Here is a 21,581-nt window from a genome sequence, read left to right on the forward strand (position 1 = left end):
CACCCAAACCCTCATAGGTATACCACTTACAAGGTTTTCGTTATTCTAGTATAAAATGTTCGGTTACACTCGAACTTAGCCCTTCCTTAGTTGTTTTCTTCTAGAATTTTGTTTATTTATAAGAGTTTGACCAGTGGCAACGCTGTATTCCATTCAAATGACCGTTCAAAATCAAGTTCTTGTAAAGAATTTTTTTTTTTTGTGAAGGGTATTCTAGCTTCGGTACAACCGAAGATACATTTTTTTTTGGTTATTTTTTATAAAGTTAGTAAATTAATATTGATTAAATAAAACGCACAATCCATAAACAAATCAACTCAATTAATTTATTTTTTATTAAATATTTCATCGGATCTTACAATAAGCAGCCGCCGTAAGCACTTTCCAAATCAGTAATCAAATCTAATTTCACTCCTCACAACACTCAACATTCTTAACTGGACTGACATGGTACAATAGATTTCAATTTTATCAAAACACTCCAAATATACAATTACATAAGCTCACATTTACATATTAAATTAATGTAGTATTATCCATATGTGCGAGCATTTAATTTGTAAATGTTTGTATGTTTGTATGTATGTAGAATATAACAACACTTAATTTATTTTTTATACAATACAACAATAATAACTTAATCACCGACTTACAAACATATATTTCGTCAAATCCGTTCGGCTTCTTCAAAATAGATAGTAGGTATCTACTAAGTGAGATTAATAATTAACACATTAACGCATCACTTATCATTACATTACTTCTTATTAAATACAATACCAACTAATTACATTACAAATACACAAAATGAATGCAATAAATTCACATCAAAAATATCGAACATTTATTATTATTTATTTTTCAGTTTCAATATTGTTTATTGGTTTAACGGTAAACTCAACTTCTTTGTTACTGCTGAAAATCGGCATTTGTACATATTTACATACAAATGTATATAGCTCAAAGTACATATGTACACTCTTGTATATGTTATGTATGTATGGATATATTGTTGCTTACTGTTGTTAGTGTAAGTACATATACTTTTTTTAGTTGTAGGTGTATTGGGAGTTTGGAAGCACAAGCACAAACTGCTCTTTTTGAGGATAATACCAATACCGTTAGCAATGAAAGTGAAAACGGAAAGAAAAGCTCAGATATGCATGTGTGTATGTAAGCACTTAGGTTGTGAAAGCAAATGAAGTAGGGCTCAAGTTAGTAGATATATTTTAGAAAAAAGTCAAGATAATAATTTATATATTACAGTGAAGTGGAAAATAAGAAAAGTTCTTTGTTATAGCGAAGTAAGATTTTCGATTTCGAATACAAAATATGTAAAAATATGAGTACAAAATATATAGAAGTACTTAAAATTATTTTCGAAACTGCTTTTGAAATTTGCTACACACGAATATCCTTAAGCAAGTGCTTTTACTGTTAAAAATTACAAATTTACAAACATGCGTTCTTATTAATAATAATATATGGTATGTTATAATTGTTTGTTTATAATTTATTTAATTTTTTTGCAAGTCTTTGCTCGTTTTTATTATTATTTCTTTATGTAAAGTCTTAAAAGTTTCAATAAAATGATGATATCAAATATATGCTTCATAGAAAATTAAACAATAAACTGTTTATTTTTGTATAAGAAACTTTAATTATTTTCAAATAATTTCGTTTGCACGGCTATAACTTCAATTTTACAACCATTTGTATGTATTTGAATATTTATACATATATTCATCTTGGTACTGGTAAAATATTAGTTCAGTAAATGTTATTTAAAATTTAACGGTTTGTTAAATATGGATTGTTTTATTTGTTTGTTTAATTAATTATTCAGCAGCAAAGGTATTTGTTTAAACATTTATGCATTTAACTCGTTAAGTTTTTATATAAAATATCTTTAATGTTAACCAACTTCAATATATTAATTTTTTATACTTAATTGTTTACTTCTTTTCTATACACATAAATAGTATGTACATATACATACGAGTTTGTTTGATTTAGTAGTTCTGAAGATACGGAAAATACTTGTACGTACACGAGTACACACAAAAATAACGGGTGTTTCAACATAACCGGCAGCCCAGCAGGACCAAAACATCTACTAGAATGCCGAAGTGGAAAAAACTTAATATTGCAATAATAAGGTTTATCTCTTATAACAGGAAAGTTGCAATAAAAAAGCAAATCTGAATAGTTAAGTGAAGAATTTGAGCAAACTTTGGATCATCACTTCTCAGAAACCGCTTTTAATGAGTTGACATAGCTTACGTGGGTCATTTACGGTCAGCACACATTTAATGGCATTCTTTTAAGAGATTTCGAAGATTTGATACTTTTAGCAAAAGCTTCATTTTTTAAGGAAAATTAATATGCTGCAATGGTAGCTAGGTCTATATAATCTAACAGACGCTTATTTGAGTTCGATTGAAACTGCCAACTCGGTAAGATTCTTTAAAGCCATTTGATGAATGTCTTACCACCAAAAAATTCTAACCAATAATATATTTATTTATTTATTTATTCGTTCGCAGACATTCTTTTGAGTTTCAGATTCCACAGAGCACTTCTACACAGATTAAATAGAGTTGATGGCCTTTGAAGTGATATATCATTTATTAGTGTTGAATATGAAAACACAATTTCGATGTTTTCGGATCAAAAAACAGAAACTTTACTGCAAAGGTGCTTATATATGGTATATATTCTCCCAAAGGAATTTGGTTCTTGACTAAACTATTTTAATTGTTGGCGCGATTTTATCCCATAAATAGTCGGACTAAATGTTTTAAACCCCAAAGAGAAAGCTGATAAATTTGTCTGATTATTTAATGCTTCAAAATTACCTTCGGCATTATAAAAAGGATTTTTCGGTGAACCCGATATCGCCACTGCATCTTGCCGAAGAAAAGCATAAAGATAGTAAAGTACAGCATAGTTAACATCAGGTATGATTAATGCTAATGATATCTGGTATCATAATATTAGTTATTTTTGCTTACAGCTACAACCATGAATTTGTAAGCAGCTTTATTGCTTTGTTCGTGCATTAAACTAAAAGCATGGCCAAACCATCGTAGGAGAAAAAGCTAGATCTAATATTTTTGTTATATGAATTTCTAAGTGAACTAGGTGTCGGTAGCGGTAGTTCTCCAATGAGTATAACCTAAAAATTAGGTGCATTCGCAACTGCTAAGTATCAGCAACTAAATGGATGATTGAGGTCTAATTATCCACAACAATTATTACTCTCCGTTATTATGTGGAATTCTAAGAAACAAGCATAATTTTAATTGAACATAGAAACAGAACAGTTAGCGAAAGGCATTTCTGGTGAGTGTTGTAAATTTTCTAGTTTATTGTAAGTGGAAGACTTGCAACACAAACTTTTGCGATTGTCCAGTTACTGAAGTGCCTTAGTATTATCGCGTATATTTAAGTATTTATTTGTACATATTGTTAAATACAAATTTGTATAGCAATGCAATAAAAAATAAATTAAATTCAAAATATAAATGTGAAAGAATAAGAAATAACAAATACAAAAACAAAATTTAAATTATTTTATTTAAACCATTATAAGTGAAATCATGCGTTTAATAGAGAATGCTTACGTATTTGTGTGTGTACACGTACATACATCGTAAAATACAAACTATCTCATTGGCACATAAATGTATTAAATTTTTTTTTGCACATTCATTTATTTTTCCGAAAACCTCAACAGAACTTTAATTCAGGTAAATTAATGTGTATAAATCATTTGTTATTTATAACAAAAAATTTACTTTCTAACAAGTAAAAAGGTTGCACCGACCCGCAACCCCTATAAAAAAAGGCTGAAGTTCAATTAATTAGTAGAAAAACGAGGTTTCGGTTCTAAATCGCTACGCGTCGCTAGTTCCAAGCAGAAGAGACGACCTTTAAACATATGAATTTACGGCTAACACTCCACAACTTAGTGTTTTAAAAGTAAATACAGCTACTTTTGATTTATGTATCTCGAAATCTCATATAACTCACACCACTTCCCAGCTTGGCCAAATTTCTTTTGCAATTTCTCACTGAATCATACATATGAGTTTCGAAACTTGGCCTCTTCAACACGCCTTATATAAGATATAAATAACATTTCTTTGAAAAACTTAATTTTAGAAGAGTTTATTTTTTACAGTTTCATTAACTTTATACCTTCAATAATTATAATAACCTTCAATATAATTTATATAATTATTTATTATTTTATTTTAAAGAATTACCAGTATAATTTTGTTGTTAGTTTCACCTTAGTTAATGTTTATTGTAAATAGTTCTTAAATAGTAGATTTATTTAATTATTGTTCAATCGGTTCAAATATATTTCCGGGCATTTGCAGTTGCAGCCATTAAATATAATTTTTCTAGGTATTTATGTTTGCTTTGTTTGTTCTCAATTAATTTGTTTGTAAGTAGTATGTATACAGTTATTAAGTACTATATATAGTTTATACATTCTGCTACGTTTCTAAGTTGCTTAATATACAAAAAGATTGTTTTTGTTTTTAAATAAGGAAAAAAGTTTCACGCACAACTCCCACAAGTTGGAGCTGTCCGAGCTGATTTGTCTAAATCCAAAACATACAACTATGCCTATGTATGCGCCGCCATTGAACATTTTATTTAAATATATATATATATATATATGTATTTCTATGTATGTATATATGTTATATATATTTTTTGAAAATTGATCATTTACAATTGTTATAGCAAAAGAAACACATTTTGGCACATTATTCAGTTTCAGTTCAATAAATTTTATTATTTCCGGTTTTTGCATGTTTCATTTGCCTTGGTTGCATGTACGCACGTGTGTGTGTGTGTATACGCAAGTATTTAATTGTTGTTCTATATAAAAGTGTGTGCTGTAATTTAATCTATAAATGTAATTAAAATATGTGTGTATGTATGCAAGTAATATGTATATATTTATATGTATAGGAATTTTCTTCTTAACTTTATTTGTAAGTATGTATAGCAGCTATGTACGAGTATGTTTGTAATTAGCTGTTTTAGAATGGAGCAAAGAGATTTAGATTTTATGCAAATTCTCAAATATTATAAATAAACACTTCACAGTTAACATATACTTGTATACATATGCATATGTATTAGCACATACATATACCATATATAGTTGTATTTATGTATGTAGGTACACACGATTTCAAATATTGTTTGATTCACTTATCGATAAAAACGTTTTGCACGATCGCTTTTCGAATTGTTATTTTGGATTCGGCACAGGTGACGCAAGTGCCGTCAACGATAGACGCCAAGGTGTGTGTGTATGTGAGTTACTCAGCAGTTATAATCTCAGTAATCAGTGCTAAATTGCAACAGTCAACTGTCGATCTCACAGTTTCCATTTTCGCCAATTTGCGCACTCTTCCCAACCAAAAAGGTAAAAAAATTTAATTCTCTCGCAAATTTTGCTAGAAATGGCAAATTTTAAATTGTCCATCCACATTAACGAACGACTTCGTTAATTTGCGTATTTATTTGTGTGTTTGTTATTGTGGTTGTGTTTATCCTTGTGTAGTGACCGTTCGGCACCCGCGAAGCTGGTTACGCAATAAAATATCGCACCTGATTCGTGAAAATCGCTCGTCCCTGCAACGTCGCATTTTAGATGCTCGTGCTTGTGTGTCGATTGATTCCACGCTTTCGCCGGTAACCGCCCGGACTACGCTGCCACCACTAGTTGTTGTTTTTCCACCGTGAAAGCAATTCCTTCCAACGGTTCTTGCGTCGCCTACTTCAAATTTGCCATATCAGTAAATGATTGGTGCTATCTTCACGGCCAGCGATTTCGCTTAACGAATTTGCACCCGAATTGCGGAAGTCCTCGTAGCCATCACCGCCGGATATCACGAGTATGGTACTCGATTCCGATTTCGGTTTCATATGCTTCGTGGAACTGTAAGGAGATTTGTATAAGCATAGTATAAGACAGTCAAGTGCCAAACCGCATACCTATGACTCCTGTATTCATTGCTGCTTACAGCATTTTCGTTATCGCGTCCCGTGGACCCTGTACTGCTGCCACTGCCTTCTGAGCTGAGACCACTCGTCTCTACGAATGTCAGGAAACGCACATGTCCGGTGTGGCCGTGTGGAATGCCAGTGGGTACCACATTTTGTACGCCCTTCTCGAAACCTTGCGCCGGTATGGTGAGCAACACACCCGCACTGGTACCAATCCAAATGAGATCGCGGCAGGACAGCAGCGACGTGACACGCAAACAGGCAGCCTTGTGCTGGCGTATAATCTCATCACAATTCGAAAGCATTTTATTCACAGCTGGCGCTAAGTTAACTTCGGCTATTAACTGATGGCTGAAATGTTAAAATTTATTATTGATTATATGCGAAAGTGTCAGTACATATCCAGTTCTAAATAACCGGTGGCAGAGCCTACTCAGAATGATTTGGGGATAGATCTAGAAGGGTTTTTAAAAACAATAAATACTCGAAAAACTAGGAATAAGAAGACATATTGTAATAAAAATATTATATTTAAAGCAAGGGATTATTATAAGATTTTAAAATAAATATATCCAATAACAATTAATTTTAACCTCAAATATTTACCTCATGGAATGAAAACACTTGATATGTGCCGAGTTTTGTATCGAAATCCACACGTAATTATTCGACACCGTCATGTTGGTAATAGGTTTCGAATCAGATGAGATTTGTATTTGGTTTACCACCTGAAAGTACAAATTTCAACACATTTTCGATTACCCAATATTATAGAAGAAGTGTAGAATCGCCACTAACCAACAAAGTCTCCGTATCTAAAACCTTTATGATGCCTTGTATGGAGCACCACAGTTTTCCGTGCACATTCAGCAACTTTGTAACGGGACTTGTTACAGTACCGATTGAAAGACAATGCGACGAACTGGTATTCCAGACAACTGCAAATACAAATGGTTAATTAATCCAAATATAGGATATCCGTTAGCATATACAACAAAAATCATCGAACTCAAACTAATCTCTACAAAAACTATAGTTATAAGTTGGTAACATAGATTGGTTGGTTGAAGTAGATGTCGATAAGATGGCTCTTATTTTATGGGTTTGTGGGCATGGTAAAAATGTGTAGGCTAATTGTTTCTAAGCCGAGGAGATAAAAATGAAACCGTAGGTATATCCTTTCTATACATACTTATGTACTTTCAAGTCCAGGAATTCTACAGTAACGCAAATGCACAAGTTACTTACCACCATCACGCAAGTAAACACAAATATCACCATTAGCTAAAGAGACAAAAACCCTGTTGTCCAGGTACCTGAAAAATATGAATAAATTATAACGGAGTTCAGAACGCTCGATCTACTTGGGCTCACAATATGGAATACACAGCCGACTGATGTTCGATCTTTATGCGGTTTTTCTTGATGCGTATATTATCGGTGCTATTGTAGACATGAATGCAACCGTCTTCTGTGCCGATCCACATTGTTGATAGATTGCCCTCTCCTTCATCCGGATTCGAGTCCTAAAAATATTCAAAGAGCATTCCACATGAGTAAGTACAAACTTTACAATAGAGCATTCACAGTTACTTGATGTGAGTGGTGCGATGGAGTGCCGCTGCTGCTGCTACCTGGTAATGTCATCGAGGCGACCGTCTGTGTTGAGGGAGCCGGACTTGGCACGCGTTCGATTATGCCACTGTCAGTGTTGCACATGGCGCCAACAGAGCCGCTAGCGTTCGCTAGAGCTGTATCGGTTTCATCATCGCTAGAGCTCAAATTCAAATCCAGTTGGTTGTCACCGCTAGCGTCACCATTTGCACTGTCCTTACCAACACAGGCGCCAATGGGCTTCGCCGCTCCCGCTACCGGTGCTAATGGCGTTTTTTTCTTCTCCGGTGTGCCAATTACTGTGGGCGGCTGGAAGTTCGGAGAAATACTTTTGCGATAATCGCGCAATTGTTGTGTGTAACTGTGCAGCGGTGTAGTGCTGGCGCTGCGTGGGAGCGTTTGTTGTTGTAGCTGCGTTCCACTGCCTGTGGAATTTCTATTGCTCGAATTGTAGGCGGGTACGGAGGCTACACAAAGTATGCGGGCATTGCAGACACCATTGCAGCTAGTGACGTTCGGTTCTGGGTAGAGAGACATGATACAGACTTGGCCCACATAGCCATCACTGTTGCACACCCACACGTCACGCTTTTCGCTGAGCGTTGCTGCGGCGCAAGTGAACTGTAGCCCAGCGCGGGTTTTACGTATCGGTATGGACATCAGAAATTCTGGAATAGGATGTCGCTCAAGAGTGGCGGCTGTGAAAAGTCAATAAAAATAGATGAATCGAGTAAAATTTGAAATCGAAGAGCATAACACTAAGCTCACCCAACTTCTGTTTGGCTTCATTGAAGGTCTCCTCCCACTGTGTGCGTTTCTCAGCTTTGCTGAAGACGATCGAGAGTTTCTGACTTCCATTCCTATAAAGAAATATTGCGTGTTAAGATGCATTCATTGCAAATTTTTGTTGGCAGCTTACGGTGAGTTAACCAGTAGATCCAGCATATTCAGTTGTGTGTCATTAGTCTGACGCTCCGATAGCTGACGCTGTACATCTCGCAGTAATTCACGTATGACATCCTCCAGGTACTGGTGTGGATACTTGAGTGATGCAGTGATATCAGCGATTTGTTGTAACTTATTACAGTCTTCGGCTAAATTTTCTATTTCGTTCATTATGCGCTTCACATTTTCATCTTTAGCTATTAGTTAAGAGAAAAGTTGGTATAAATTATTTAAAATCAAACTCAAGCAAATACATACTCTTCACGATTTCTAAGCAATCCAGCGAGATCTTAGTAAGGAACTTATATTTGTTGGTATCGAGTGTGGAGGCCACGGTACCTGGGCAGGTAGAACTGTAATAAATCACACACATGTATAAGATATCACTTTACACGCTGGAATCAAACTCACGGGTTGGGCTTTCGTATTGTGCCGCTGCGTTTCTTGATGCTTGTCAACACTAATAGATCATTAAAGAGAAAGAAGCCACGCTCTTTGCGCGCGCCTTGACCCGATGGCATCGAAACCAAATCAAAAAGTAAAAACTGTCGATCGGGTGTTATCAGATCTGTTATACCCTCGATAACACCCTCAAGTTCACGCAAAGTCGCCTCGCGTTGCCCATTTTCAAGAATTTCACGCTCTTTACAATTGATATGGACAAGTATATCGTGAACAAGTTTGAGCACGCCCTGCAGATGCTTTTGATCGGGGTGATCGCGATCGGTGTGTTTTATGAGTCTTTGAAAGAGCATTTCGTAACTGAGAAAAAGATCGAAAGATACAGTTGATTAGCAACTAACTATAGTGTTTGAATCACATGGAAAGTTTACTTTGGAAATTTCTGCACCGGTTTGATGAGCAAATTGTCCAGCGTCAATTTGCCTTTGTGCTCACGTGCGGTCATTTCTAAGAATTTCGCAAACGAGGGTCGCTGATGTTTCGTAGAGCGGATAGCATTCTTGGCACGGTTACAGTTATTCACAAAAGATGTGTACACCTCCAAAACCTCCAACTTGGAAAACTGAGGCGATCAATGAATCAAAATATTAAATGACTTTCTTGGAAAAAATATCTCACAACTGAGCAAACGCAACTCACCGTTTCCAGGAAAGCATCACCGACTTTTTGGTTTGCCTCCCAACTATCCCAACGCGATTTCAACTCGGCCAGAAATTTTTGGTGTATTTCCAGTATGTCGGGTACCATAAAGAATATCTCATCCACCGTGCGAGAGTCGATCATGCCAGCATGTTCGGGAGACTTGAGTACCTTGAAATATTTTGTGACAATTATTTGCAGTGACTCTACATATGACTGTTCATTGCGTAAGATCTCTTGCACCACATGTGTACGTGTGTCCTGAAAGCAAAAAGTTTACCGTAAAATTAATGAATGATCATAAAAATTCACAGCTACAAATTATCTCCAGTTGCATAGACATCAACGATTTTTGGCATATCACTTACACCATCGTAGTGTCCATAATTCCATCGATTATTAATTTCGAGCTGTGCGCGACGCTCGGAGTCGTCCTCCGAATCGGAACAGGTGATCGATTGCATTTTCTTCAGCCGCTCACACTTATCGTTTTGATGTGCGACAATGACTTTATTGATCCGATTCACGGCGGTAGTGATGGCTTGATTGGCCATCACCGACATGGTTTGTGAAACACTGACATTATTACTACTACCGTTTGATGTCGCCGGTGTGTTTTGTTGCAAATCAAGCAAACTGAGCCGCAAACTTTCACGGTTATGAGTCATTTTTAACGTTTAAATTATTTTATATATGTTATTGTATTTGGTATCTTTAGGTTATGTTAAGTTATAATTTTTCACTACTTTGAACTTTTTGTTTGTTTTTTCTCTTTTTTTTTTTTGCTAAACTTATTAGTTACTTTTCACTTTAGGTTAGTTATTAACAGCATTTTCCTTTGATGAGCTCTGTAGAATGAGGTACGCAATGTATTCATGAAAAAAATATTCGACAACATTGAGGACCCTTGAGCCATATAGAATGAATACTTTCAAACACTCAATTGGAAATTATACTATTTGCTGTGGAATCATAAGCAAAATTTTAATAAATAAATTATTTTTTAAATGGACCTTGACTTAGTGTACCAGGCCTTGTTGAAATTCACTTCATTAAGAAGTGATTAACGTCATTTTTTTACTTCGAGTCTCTTTATTCGACTAATTTTGTTTTCGCTTAGCAAAAGCGTTACCAACAACTAGCGCTCAGCAATGTGCGTTGTATATGCGAGTGCCGCTATCCACTTGTGTCTCCCAACCAAACAGACAACAGTCCTCAGCTTTGGTATGTGCCTTAACCCTGTCCCCACATGACCATTCTCTAAAGTTAAATCTCTCAATTTATTCTACTTCGCCATAGTTCACCCCTTTTTATTCAGTGGCAGTACAAAACGACGTTAAAAGTATCTAACCGTAGCTTTTTGTCAAACTATACTCTTCGCTCAATATCACTGATTTCATTATATTCGAGCAACTTTTCTCTAAAAAAGTATAATAGATTTTTAAATTTGATAAAAAATTGTTTATTGTTCTACAATATATCATTCACTTCAAGAGCTTACTAAACGCTTTCGTGCTTGTATGAGCTTTATTGTGGCAACAAAGCCCTCAGATTCGTGAGAGGTCATCTATTGTTAAGGCTGATATGCCGTTGCAATTATTTTTACATTTTTACACCCAGCTATTCACCGCTTCAACATATGAAACACCCACCGAGTTGCAGTCAGAAACCAATGTACAGTTAACTGGCGACCATGCTTGCCTGCATTGATCGAATCACTCCGGCGGCAATGTGAGAATTTAAGCTCAGCCACTAGTTGATACGCGCGGATAGTTACGCAGCTAAGGGTTTAAAATAGGCCAAAACAGGAAATAAAACCGTAAAGAATGCAGCAGAGCCTCCATGAGACATAAACATACATACCATATGTGTTGCAGCACCTAGCGCAAGTATTTAACATTATATAAATAAATAGAGATATTCATACTTATCACAGTACATATAAAAGTGTGCTATAAAGGTTACATTAGGGTGATCGATCATAAAAATGAGATTGAGTAATGATGTTTTACAGTACTCCTCAAGAATAGCATTTGATTTACTCGTATTGACTCGTATTTTAGAGTGAAATATTATTATTTAAATAATTCAAAAGGTAAATGTCAAAACTAAATGAGTATGAGACAAGTTTTGAGTTCGAGTAATATTAATATTTTGAAGCTATCTACATAATATCTCACATAATATAGGATAATGATGGTCAAAATTGTACAATAAAAGCCTAGGCGACTTATGATTGCAACCAAAATCGCAAAATTTCACATTTTTCATACGACTTTCTAGATGAATTTTCGGAAGCCCCTGCTCTATGTCAGTAAGTCACAGCCAACCCATACCCTAAGGTGTTTAGTGGCTTAAGTGTGCTTATTTATGGAAATTTCCTTGGAAATAGATTATTAAGACATAATTAGCGCTCTTCGGTTTAACATTAATCAGTTTTACTATTGTGAATGGTTCAAAAGAAAAATGAAAATACAAATTTCTTTTTTTTTTCTTACTTAAGACATTAAACAAATTATAATAATTTATAGAATACAAAACTAAAGGGTTACTGCAACGTTTTTTCACGCGAAAAAGAGAGAATCATAACACTGATGCGCAAGCATCAGAAGACAAATTGGTGCAGGGTTGCACCGCAAGTAAATGCGTTTCCCAAAAATATACAGGAAGCATCCTACGTAGATACGAAGACAAACTATTTATTAACTATTGATCATTATTGCTTGAAATACCACGGTAATGAAAAACCCGACCCACCCTAATGCGCCTTAAATGCAGGCTATAGCAATATTGTAAACAGCTATTCTTTCATATATACATGCGCTCATCATAAGCTAAGTACGTACGAGTGTACTAAGTTACACCTGGAAGAAAAAGACATGTTTTCCACTTGTTATTGTTATTGTTGATGCTGTCGCCTGTCAAGGCTATTATATTTTGCATGGAAGCTTGTTTTCACCTCTATGCCCACTCAGGGTGTTTATAGTTTCGCGGCGCTATTTACACCTGCACTTTGAAGTGGTTTATTCAAGGCTGCCAAATGCCAAAGCCAGTAGGATGTAACCGAATGGCGGTAAAAGTAATACAACAAAAACAAAAAGTTCATAAGAACGTTTTCTAAATCGTAAACAGAACGCAAATAAATCTGCAGCGGATTTACCTACTTTTTTCACCGAATTTTTGTCTTAAAATTGTACTGCATCTGTTTTAAAAATTCACTACATTTCGCACTAGTTATGAAAACAGTATTTTTTTACATACATTTTTTTTACCAATTTTTTACTTCACTCGAAAAATCGCAAAAAAGTTTCACTTAAATTTTATTTTTCAAAGCTGCCAGAATTTTAAGCGCTCGCAGCGATTTTCCGTGCACACGTCTCCAGCAACAAAAAATTCAAAAATTGTAAGGAGACTCACACAAGTCACAAGCGACAAAGAGCAGCGCAAAGGTGGAACTAAACTTTAAATGCCCAACGCTTGGATGCGTAAGTGCAGAAGTACCTGCGTGTTGACGTATCCAAAGCATGGCAAAAATAACACATGTGTTTGCATACTGCTGGTTGTACGTTGCGTATGAGTGTTCGCGTAAGCGACGCTTAGGCACGCCACTAAACGCTGCATTTAACGGTAACACAATGTCTCGGCAACAATGACGGCGCTAAATGGCATTTGCTGGGCGATGATGACCGCGCTACTCAGCGCAACTAATGAAAAAGCATGCGCTGCAGCTGCAGCTGATTAAGTGCGGTGAGTGTGTGTGTGTGTGCGGCGTTGCAAATGAACAGCGTTGTGCAAAATAAACCCAGCGGCAGCAATATCAATTACTGCAGCAGCAGCGACCCACTTTCGTTGAGTAGCCTGTATGCCCCCGAGTTTATAAGCGAGAAAGTGTCCGTGTGTATGTGTGTGTGTATAGGCATGTAACGAACCACAAAGGCCTAACAATAGTTGCCTTTGGCATGCTACCCGATTTAACCAATCGACTAACCAGCCAGTAGGATGTAACGGCTTTGTACCCGAAGCGCTTCCGCTGACAAGGCTCTCATGTGACATTACACACACATATATACATACATATATAACTATGCATATTGCTATATAGATGGTCATAAGTATAATGAGACTTGAATATTACACAGTTATTCCCGACATACCACCCTCATCACTGTCACTTTGCCGCACTCGGCTGATGTTGCGCTTCCGTTGCTCACGCTCAATAACCCTACCTCCACCTACCAGCGCATAACCCACAATAGCAGTGGCAACCACCACAATAAACACTCAAGGCTGCTGTCGAACAGCCGCTTTTGTTGTGATAGAAAAACTAAATATGTTATAGAAAATTATCTGCAAGCACTAACAAGCTTGTCGCGTGCTCGTTACATGTGCTAACATTCACACGTCAGAGTTGTGGCGCTTGGCAGCGTATACGGAGTGGTGAGGACTACAGTGCTGTCGGCAGGTGCTAAAAGCGCGCAAGGCACACACGTTGCCACATTTCTTTCTATTTTGTGATTTTTTGCTTTTTTGAGCAACATGTCGGGGTCGGAGCAGAGGGTAGTCTTTGAGTGCGGCCAGGCGAGGGGATGAGCGGAAACATTTTAATTTCTGTCTACTTGTTATTATAGCATAATCGCAGCCGCCTGATGGAGTAAGGCAACAGGCGCATGAGACGCCGATTGCCACACATATAGCTATGTATATACATATTTTAACGAGTGTATATGTATATGGTATGTATCAATGTTTGATTATTTTTGTATTTCGCTAAGCAAACGCCAACGGACTGATCATGATGGCATGTGCCTGTTAGTGGCCACAACAAACATGTACATACATACATACATACATACGAACTGCCGCTGCATGCTATACCAAGTAGTCGAAAAGCTTTTTAATAACTTTCATATATTATTAGGTCTGATTTTTATTTTTTATTTTAGCATTCCGATTTTCTCTACGATGGCGTACGAAATCACAAAAAATGCAAAATGCGCATAAACATGCCATTTTCCCATTTTTTAGTGGCAATTCCATATTATGCACACATACACACACGCAGAAGTACTCAAGCGCAAAATAAAATCGAAATAATAATTTCTCTAACGAGAGCGGGGATGCGCGAGAGCAGTGTCTCCGCTATGAAAGAGCGCGGAAAAAAAGAGTTTCTGGCAGAAAAGCTATGGACTTAACATACTCGTTGAATACAAAGCAAATATTTTATAAAAAATATTTTATTTTTCTCAAATACAAACTTTTTTGTCAACATTGAAATATTCAACGCATCGCTTGCAAAGATCGCCTTCAACGTCTCGCAAGGACACCTCACTGCAGCCTGATTGCCTGCTTCAGGTTGCCAGATTACATTTGCTGCAATTCACTCCTTTACATATATGTATATGTATGTATGCAGCCAGCGCTTGTATACACCGATTTTGTGTATATATACTACATACAAGTATGTATGCATGTTCGTACAGCAGTGAAGATATGTAGCGTATACGCAGGTGCGATTTTATGTGTACACAACGTAAAATTTTTACACTCCACTGGCTTTTTACTAGTGAAAAAAGGATTCGATTGCCACTTAAGCCACTTGTATGTGCCATGCACACATACATATGTATGTACATTTATATACGAACGGCTTGCTTTGTAGCTGCGTATTTGAAAATTTATAAATTTCTTTTCATTCTTGCTATTAGCTTTGGCAGGCTTGATTTTCCTAGACTAATGTTCAAAACACACAAATATTCCGCACGTCTTCGTCCACCAATGAATGCACACATCCAACACACAAAGTCACATGCCTGCGCCTGGTTATCTGGCTGGACAGACGCGTATACAAAAGTACACATACACATAGCAGTTTTGAAGATTTTCAACATCAACATTTCAGCTGCAATTATTGACCTCCTGATACACACTTTCACAGCAAAACATTTTAAAAACCTTTTTTAATTGAAATTCCGCATTTTTTAAGTGTTGCCGACGACCTCCTACTTTTTGTATGTGTTGTTTGGGTTTTCTGGTGGTCACTTTCGTTTCGAGTTTTAAATGATTGTATTTTGTTATTGTTGTTGTTTTGTTATAATTTTTATATTTGCGTATTCGAGCCTAAACTATGAAAAATTAATTGTTTGATGCGTTGTTCAAATGTTCGACGCGAAAAATAAAACAAATTAAACAATTTTTTCGCCACAACCGACGCACGTAAAAAGGCTAAATTTTCGCTACTTCACTACACTACCACTATAGCGACTCTTCTTCTTGCCGAACACTCACTCTTCTTCTTCCGCTTGTCTCTGCTGATTCTTCTTCCTTTGCATTTTGTCTTTCTGTATATTTTCAATGTTAGTGCGCTCTCTGAGCGCAATATTTGAAAAGCAGTCTCACAAAAATTTGCGCACTCTCCGCACAAAACTCCGCAGGAATGTGCGCTCGGAGACCTGTAGCGGCAACAACAAGTGTTTGGAGCTGAAAGCCACACGAATGGCGCACCAGGTCACTTCGTAGTTTCATTTAAGCGATAAGTACAACAAAGCCACATATTATTTCTACGCAATATTTACATGTGAGTAAAATAATCGTTTCTTCATCGAATGGAAGAGGCGGCGAAATTTTATTTCTACACTCGTACAAAAATAAACACAACGTTCAGCTTGTTTATACTTATGGGAATAATTGTGAAAGCACTTGGGGGATGGCACTATTCGCACAAAGCTCCCAGCTTTCTTTCCTAAACTTTCACATTTTGGATGCCACTGTATCAACTCGCTTCTCTCACTGAGAACTTTTCTCTTTGGTTATTTGACAGCACTTTTCAAAGAAACAGTATTTTTACACAAAATTACGCTTTTTTTCTGTACCCACTCGACCAGGATATACATCACTAAGCGAAAAAAAAGTTAACAATTAAAGTGATGAAATTCTCAAAGATCTTAAACTTTCAAATTTATATCGACGAATAAATAAAGAATTTGAAATTCTGGATTCCTTTGGACCAGACAAGCATGAAGCCAACTATAGATTACCTTTCCAGTGCAGCAATTACTAAAAGTTATATTGCTACACTTTGAATAAGAAGTCAAAAGTTGGGTTAGATCAACACCATCGCATGCAAAAGGAGAGAGAGAGTCATCTTATACTTGTAAATTAATTATTAGATTTCGATCATTCAAACTGACCAATGAAATTAAGGATTATATTCTTCAAAAAAAATATTCTTTCTTTTAAAGTGAATTTCGAGTTAAAATTTTTATTTCGTAAAAATTTTTTGATAAGTGTTCTAGAAGTTGTTAAAGTAATTAAAAGTTACCACCTTAAAAAAAATTTTTGTGGTCATTATTGGAGTTTAAAAAAAGTCTTAAACGACAACATGCTTTCCTTAAGCATTAAAATAAATGTTGAGTCAAAAACCGTCAAGTTCGGTAATTTTTATATAAATGTGTACTTCAAACGAAACAAATTTTTTTTGGTAAAAAAAAATTTTAACTCGAAATTTACTTTAAAAGTAAGTGGGCCGGGCCAGACTAAGCAAAAAAAAACAAAATGTTTTTTCGTTCCACCCTAATACACCTGTAATAGGTATATAAATATGTGAACTCCTAACCGAATATTCTCAGACTTCATAGAGCCTGCGGATAATCACTTATTTATCAAAGTGAGTTGTGAAATGAACAAAACTGCTGCACGACGTCGATGCTTACAAAACTATTTGCTCTGGCAACATCTTCCGGCGAGTAGTAAATACAATAGCTTGTACGATAGTTTAAAATTAAATTAATTAAACTTCAGTGTTCCACTGCACACTTTTACGTGCCACTGTCTACGCAACCGGAAATTTATAAACTTTATATTACGATGTACATAGGTGTAGAGACTTTAACTTACCGCAGCCATCTGTTTCCTCTGCTCAGATATCAATTTTTCGCTAGAGCCTTTTAATAATTCGGCCAGCAGCTCCTGTGACGGCACCACAGTCGAGTTTTTAGCCCCACCGCTTTTGGACTTGGCACTTGCCCCAGTGGTCGCGTCGAGGCTTCGCTTCGCTTGATGTGCTATGTGATTTCCGCCTGAAGCTGTTTTCTCACCACTCATAGACTGACTGCGTTTACTGTGATGGTTTTTCTGGACCGGAGTCTCGGAGGCTGCGCGTTTAATTTCACGCTGATTATGATGTTGGTGGGCGTAATGATGACCTGCATCAAGATAGTTCTTATCATCGCGCGTCACGGAGTTATCCAAAGTGCTTTGATAGCGTTTCTCATGTGGATTTATCTTATCCAAGCTGCCGATACCGCTATCTTTATTCATATTCTCTATTTTGGAAGGTGTGGACGCAGCACGAGTGTGAGCAGGAACGGGCAAGTAGGTATTCGACTTGCGAACTCGCATCGAGTTAGAATGTTGAGGTATGTTGCGCACTGTATTCATTGCAAGGGCGCTGGAGTCATCATAGGCGATACGTGGGCGACGTGGTTGCGATGTGCTGAGGATTAACATTATATAGCATATTATTATTATTTTTTGTTTATTTAATAAATATTATTAAAAAGGTCTGAAATTCTTAAACTATTCTTTCTACTTACATCTCTGACTCACGAAGGTCTTCTAAAATTTCCTCGAAGTGCATTTTATTAGGCTTTTTCATTTCCTTCTCCAACATTTGGCCATATGGTCCACGTAGTGGTCGTTTGGAAAATCGTTTAAAATCGTAGTCCCCTGGAACGGGGCTGGGACTGGCATGTTCGCGACATTGCGATGCGCCTCGATCGCTCTCGTTGTCAGACACCGAGTCTGTGCGTAGAAAAGGAAAACTTTTATTATTGCGAGAAAGACCATCTAATGCAGTATTGCCACTACCCGCACTAAGGCTCCCGCCCTGTAATTCATCCTTCTCCTCGGAACTTTGCAAGCTAAAACTAGTAAGCCGATCAGCTTTTGTCCAAACTAGTGGCTTGTCGGATTCGGGAGTGTTTACTTCGGGTGAGTATAACGAACCTGGAGTTCTATTTTCATCAGTGGGCGGACTATTAATATACATAATACCACAATCCTCCGATGTATTCAGCTTAATCATATTCAAGTTTGTAGCTAATGGAATGTCCAGTGCCAGGCCTCTATTGTGCGCTTCTACACTAGCAGCTTCATTCCACGCTGCATTGTCAATGTACATACCCTTCCGTCGTTTCGACTTATCGATACGTTTACGCTCATCTGCACTGTGCCGTGTAGTGATTGCATCGAAAGATGCTCGCTTCTCCGTTCCGACATCTAAATCGTCTTGACTATACCGATTACTGAGCTCAGCAGTATCTATTGAAGCTTGGCGCCGCTCTACGAGATCACTGAACTCCTCGTCGAACGTCTCTTTTCTACGCAATATACATTTATCATCTGCTTCTTCAGAGGAACGGCTAACTGAGATCGTCGGTACATTTTCCATATGATACTCCAGCGCTGTTTTTGGTATAGGTTTCACATTCACACAATCGTTAAGTGAGTGTAGTGGCTCTATTGTTTCTGGTATAATGCCAAACTCCTCAGGTTGCACTTCCACCCACTCCTGTGGTGGATTCTCCAAGCGCCAATCCTGTGCAGCACATTCATACACTGACACTGGTATTAGGCAAGTAGTAGCCGTCTGCAGGAAATTGTCTGGCGGAGATTCCAACGCGATTCTTTCTTCCATTAACATGGCTACGTTTGGTTCGATAAGATCGGCGTTAATGGGTTCAAGAATGGTCGGCTGTTCAATCACTTTCGCTTTTTCAACTGCACCCTCGTCCGCCTCCACAACAGCAGGCACTGGCTCAATGGTGACTGCAACTTCTTTCGCGTCAATTGTGTAGTCATTTTCAGATTGTATCGTATCTGTCAGCGATTCCATTTTCGCATGTGCAATAACGAGATTGTGCTGTAATACCATAGCATTGCAGTCTTCTGTAGTAGTCGATGCATGTTCTAAATCGGTGTTAAATATATCTTCCTCCGGTATAATATCTGGCGATTCCATAACATTTTCTAAACTCTTCATATCCTGACCATAGTTCAAATTAATACTCATTTCGGATTTCTTCTTCAATGGAATGTAAATCCAATCGGGTTCGGACTTCACTTTCCCTTCGCTTCGCACTGCAGGAATCAAGGCGTTTCTCGTCTCTTCACTGCTACTTGGCTTTTTCGTATTGGTCGCTGAATCAACTGATCCAACAACTTTGTCACGCCACAACCGATCACGCAATGCGCTCCACGAAGACTTTTTGTACTTTCCAGACGAAAGGTCAATTTGTGAAAACGACGCCGACCGAAACGGTATACCCTTTTGGGCATATGAACCGATTACCGTGCGAGATTCTGGTCTCGTCAGTTTCGTAGCTATACCTGAACTGTCGGCCAGCCGCGCATCGTCCGCACTCACAACGCTACTCGCAGTGATATTAGCAGAAGATCGCAGCGGCGGCGACTTTGATTTCTCTCTGCTCATCGACATTAACGATTCGAAATTCGACAGACTCGTATTCGGTTTGAGTGTATTGTATAGACGGTTTGTTGACGCGTGTGCCACTGCTGCTCCAGTTTGCATTGCTACATCTTTTGCTGCAGCTGTTGTTGTCACAGTCGAGGAATTATTGATTTGGTTTGCACAATCGCCAACACCTGATTTCATCTTGCCTGCAAGTTTGTCCTCCTCCTGGTCCATCAACATGATATCATCAGTGCGATTTGATATGAATGACGTTGGAGGTTCGGTACTTTCAATGGAGTAGGTGCCGGCAGAAGCAGTCCTCACTGCAGGCGCATGTATCTGTGTGTCAGCCCGCTCCAAACTATTCGAAGCCGAATGTGATCCATTACGCGGCTTACGTGGCGGCGGTATGGGCGGTGGAGTTGGTGAGGATCTATTTCCGCGCAATAGCTCAGTTAATTCTCTTAGTCTTTCGGATTTTTCGTTCGATTTTCGATTTCGCAAAGAGCCACTGCTGCCGTCCGCTGATACACCGCTCGATGCTGGAGTCGATTTCCGACCAAAACCCAAACGTTGGAAACGATCCAAAGTATTCCTACGCTTCTCCATATTAATCTAGAATGAAAAATAAACAAGTTTTTATTATTGCTCACAATGACCATTTCATAATAAATATTCTCCATCTTCTCATCCCTTCATCCTACAAACAGTTGCCCATTTGATAAACATTACTTTGCTGTGGCTGCGCGAGTGTCTGTTTAACACACATTTCGTAGACGTCTTTGAATTGAGGACCGATTTCGCTGAATTTCCACACCCTGCACCGCTAAATGGAGGATATCGGCGAATTGCACAAATAAAACCAAATTTTCACTGAGCGAAATATCGCAATATTCATTTATGGTATGTACAACCGAGAAGCACAACTACATAAACACACATATACTCTCCCAAATATTCGGGGCGTCCGTTTGGCAAGTGCACCAATACCATTTTATATGTGCTTGAGTGTGGTGGTGTGTTGTTGTCGGAAAAGCATTTTCATGTGCGGCACTTGGACTGGGACTAGGGCTTACTCATGTCATGCCTACACCAACAAAACACTACTCCATCTGTAAGTGTGTAAACGTGTGTGTGCGTAGGTAGGTGTGGGGAGGTGCATAATTTGTTTATGTCGGATGGCTTTGTTCACACGAAAACAATGGGCAACTTAATTTGAATTTTGCAATAAATACACACTTCGGTTTGTTTTAAATAATTTCGGCAAAGCGTAAAATTTTATATTTTTGTACTAATTTATAATAAAATATTACAGCTTATCATGTACGAGAGTAGTGAAATTCTTGCCAAAATTTGGTAAATATATGGTTAGTATATAATGCAACAAGAAAAGTTGTTCCGGCTACCGTAT

General features: G+C 37.4%; 1 protein-coding gene across 1 annotated transcript in view; it reads right to left on the bottom strand.

The window, feature by feature from the left end:
• Nucleotides 1-304: 304 nt before the first annotated feature.
• The window catches only part of LOC106623286 (uncharacterized), a 65,586-nt gene continuing 44,309 nt past the window's right edge, over nucleotides 305-21,581 (bottom strand). Inside the window, exons 6-20 of the mRNA XM_070106588.1 lie at nucleotides 18,291-20,785; nucleotides 17,593-18,190; nucleotides 9,700-9,960; nucleotides 9,432-9,622; nucleotides 9,010-9,360; nucleotides 8,857-8,951; nucleotides 8,573-8,795; nucleotides 8,422-8,513; nucleotides 7,633-8,351; nucleotides 7,414-7,565; nucleotides 7,288-7,355; nucleotides 6,838-6,977; nucleotides 6,646-6,767; nucleotides 6,028-6,390; nucleotides 305-5,971 (exon numbers count right to left, since the gene is read on the bottom strand). Of these exons, the coding sequence (XP_069962689.1) occupies nucleotides 5,812-5,971; nucleotides 6,028-6,390; nucleotides 6,646-6,767; nucleotides 6,838-6,977; nucleotides 7,288-7,355; nucleotides 7,414-7,565; nucleotides 7,633-8,351; nucleotides 8,422-8,513; nucleotides 8,573-8,795; nucleotides 8,857-8,951; nucleotides 9,010-9,360; nucleotides 9,432-9,622; nucleotides 9,700-9,960; nucleotides 17,593-18,190; nucleotides 18,291-20,785 (6,030 nt within the window). The 3' untranslated portion in view covers nucleotides 305-5,811. The remainder of the gene's footprint in view (nucleotides 5,972-6,027; nucleotides 6,391-6,645; nucleotides 6,768-6,837; nucleotides 6,978-7,287; nucleotides 7,356-7,413; nucleotides 7,566-7,632; nucleotides 8,352-8,421; nucleotides 8,514-8,572; nucleotides 8,796-8,856; nucleotides 8,952-9,009; nucleotides 9,361-9,431; nucleotides 9,623-9,699; nucleotides 9,961-17,592; nucleotides 18,191-18,290; nucleotides 20,786-21,581) is intronic.

The sequence above is a fragment of the Bactrocera oleae genome, chromosome 2 (genome assembly GCF_042242935.1).
Source record: "Bactrocera oleae isolate idBacOlea1 chromosome 2, idBacOlea1, whole genome shotgun sequence".
Lineage (NCBI taxonomy): Eukaryota > Metazoa > Arthropoda > Insecta > Diptera > Tephritidae > Bactrocera > Bactrocera oleae.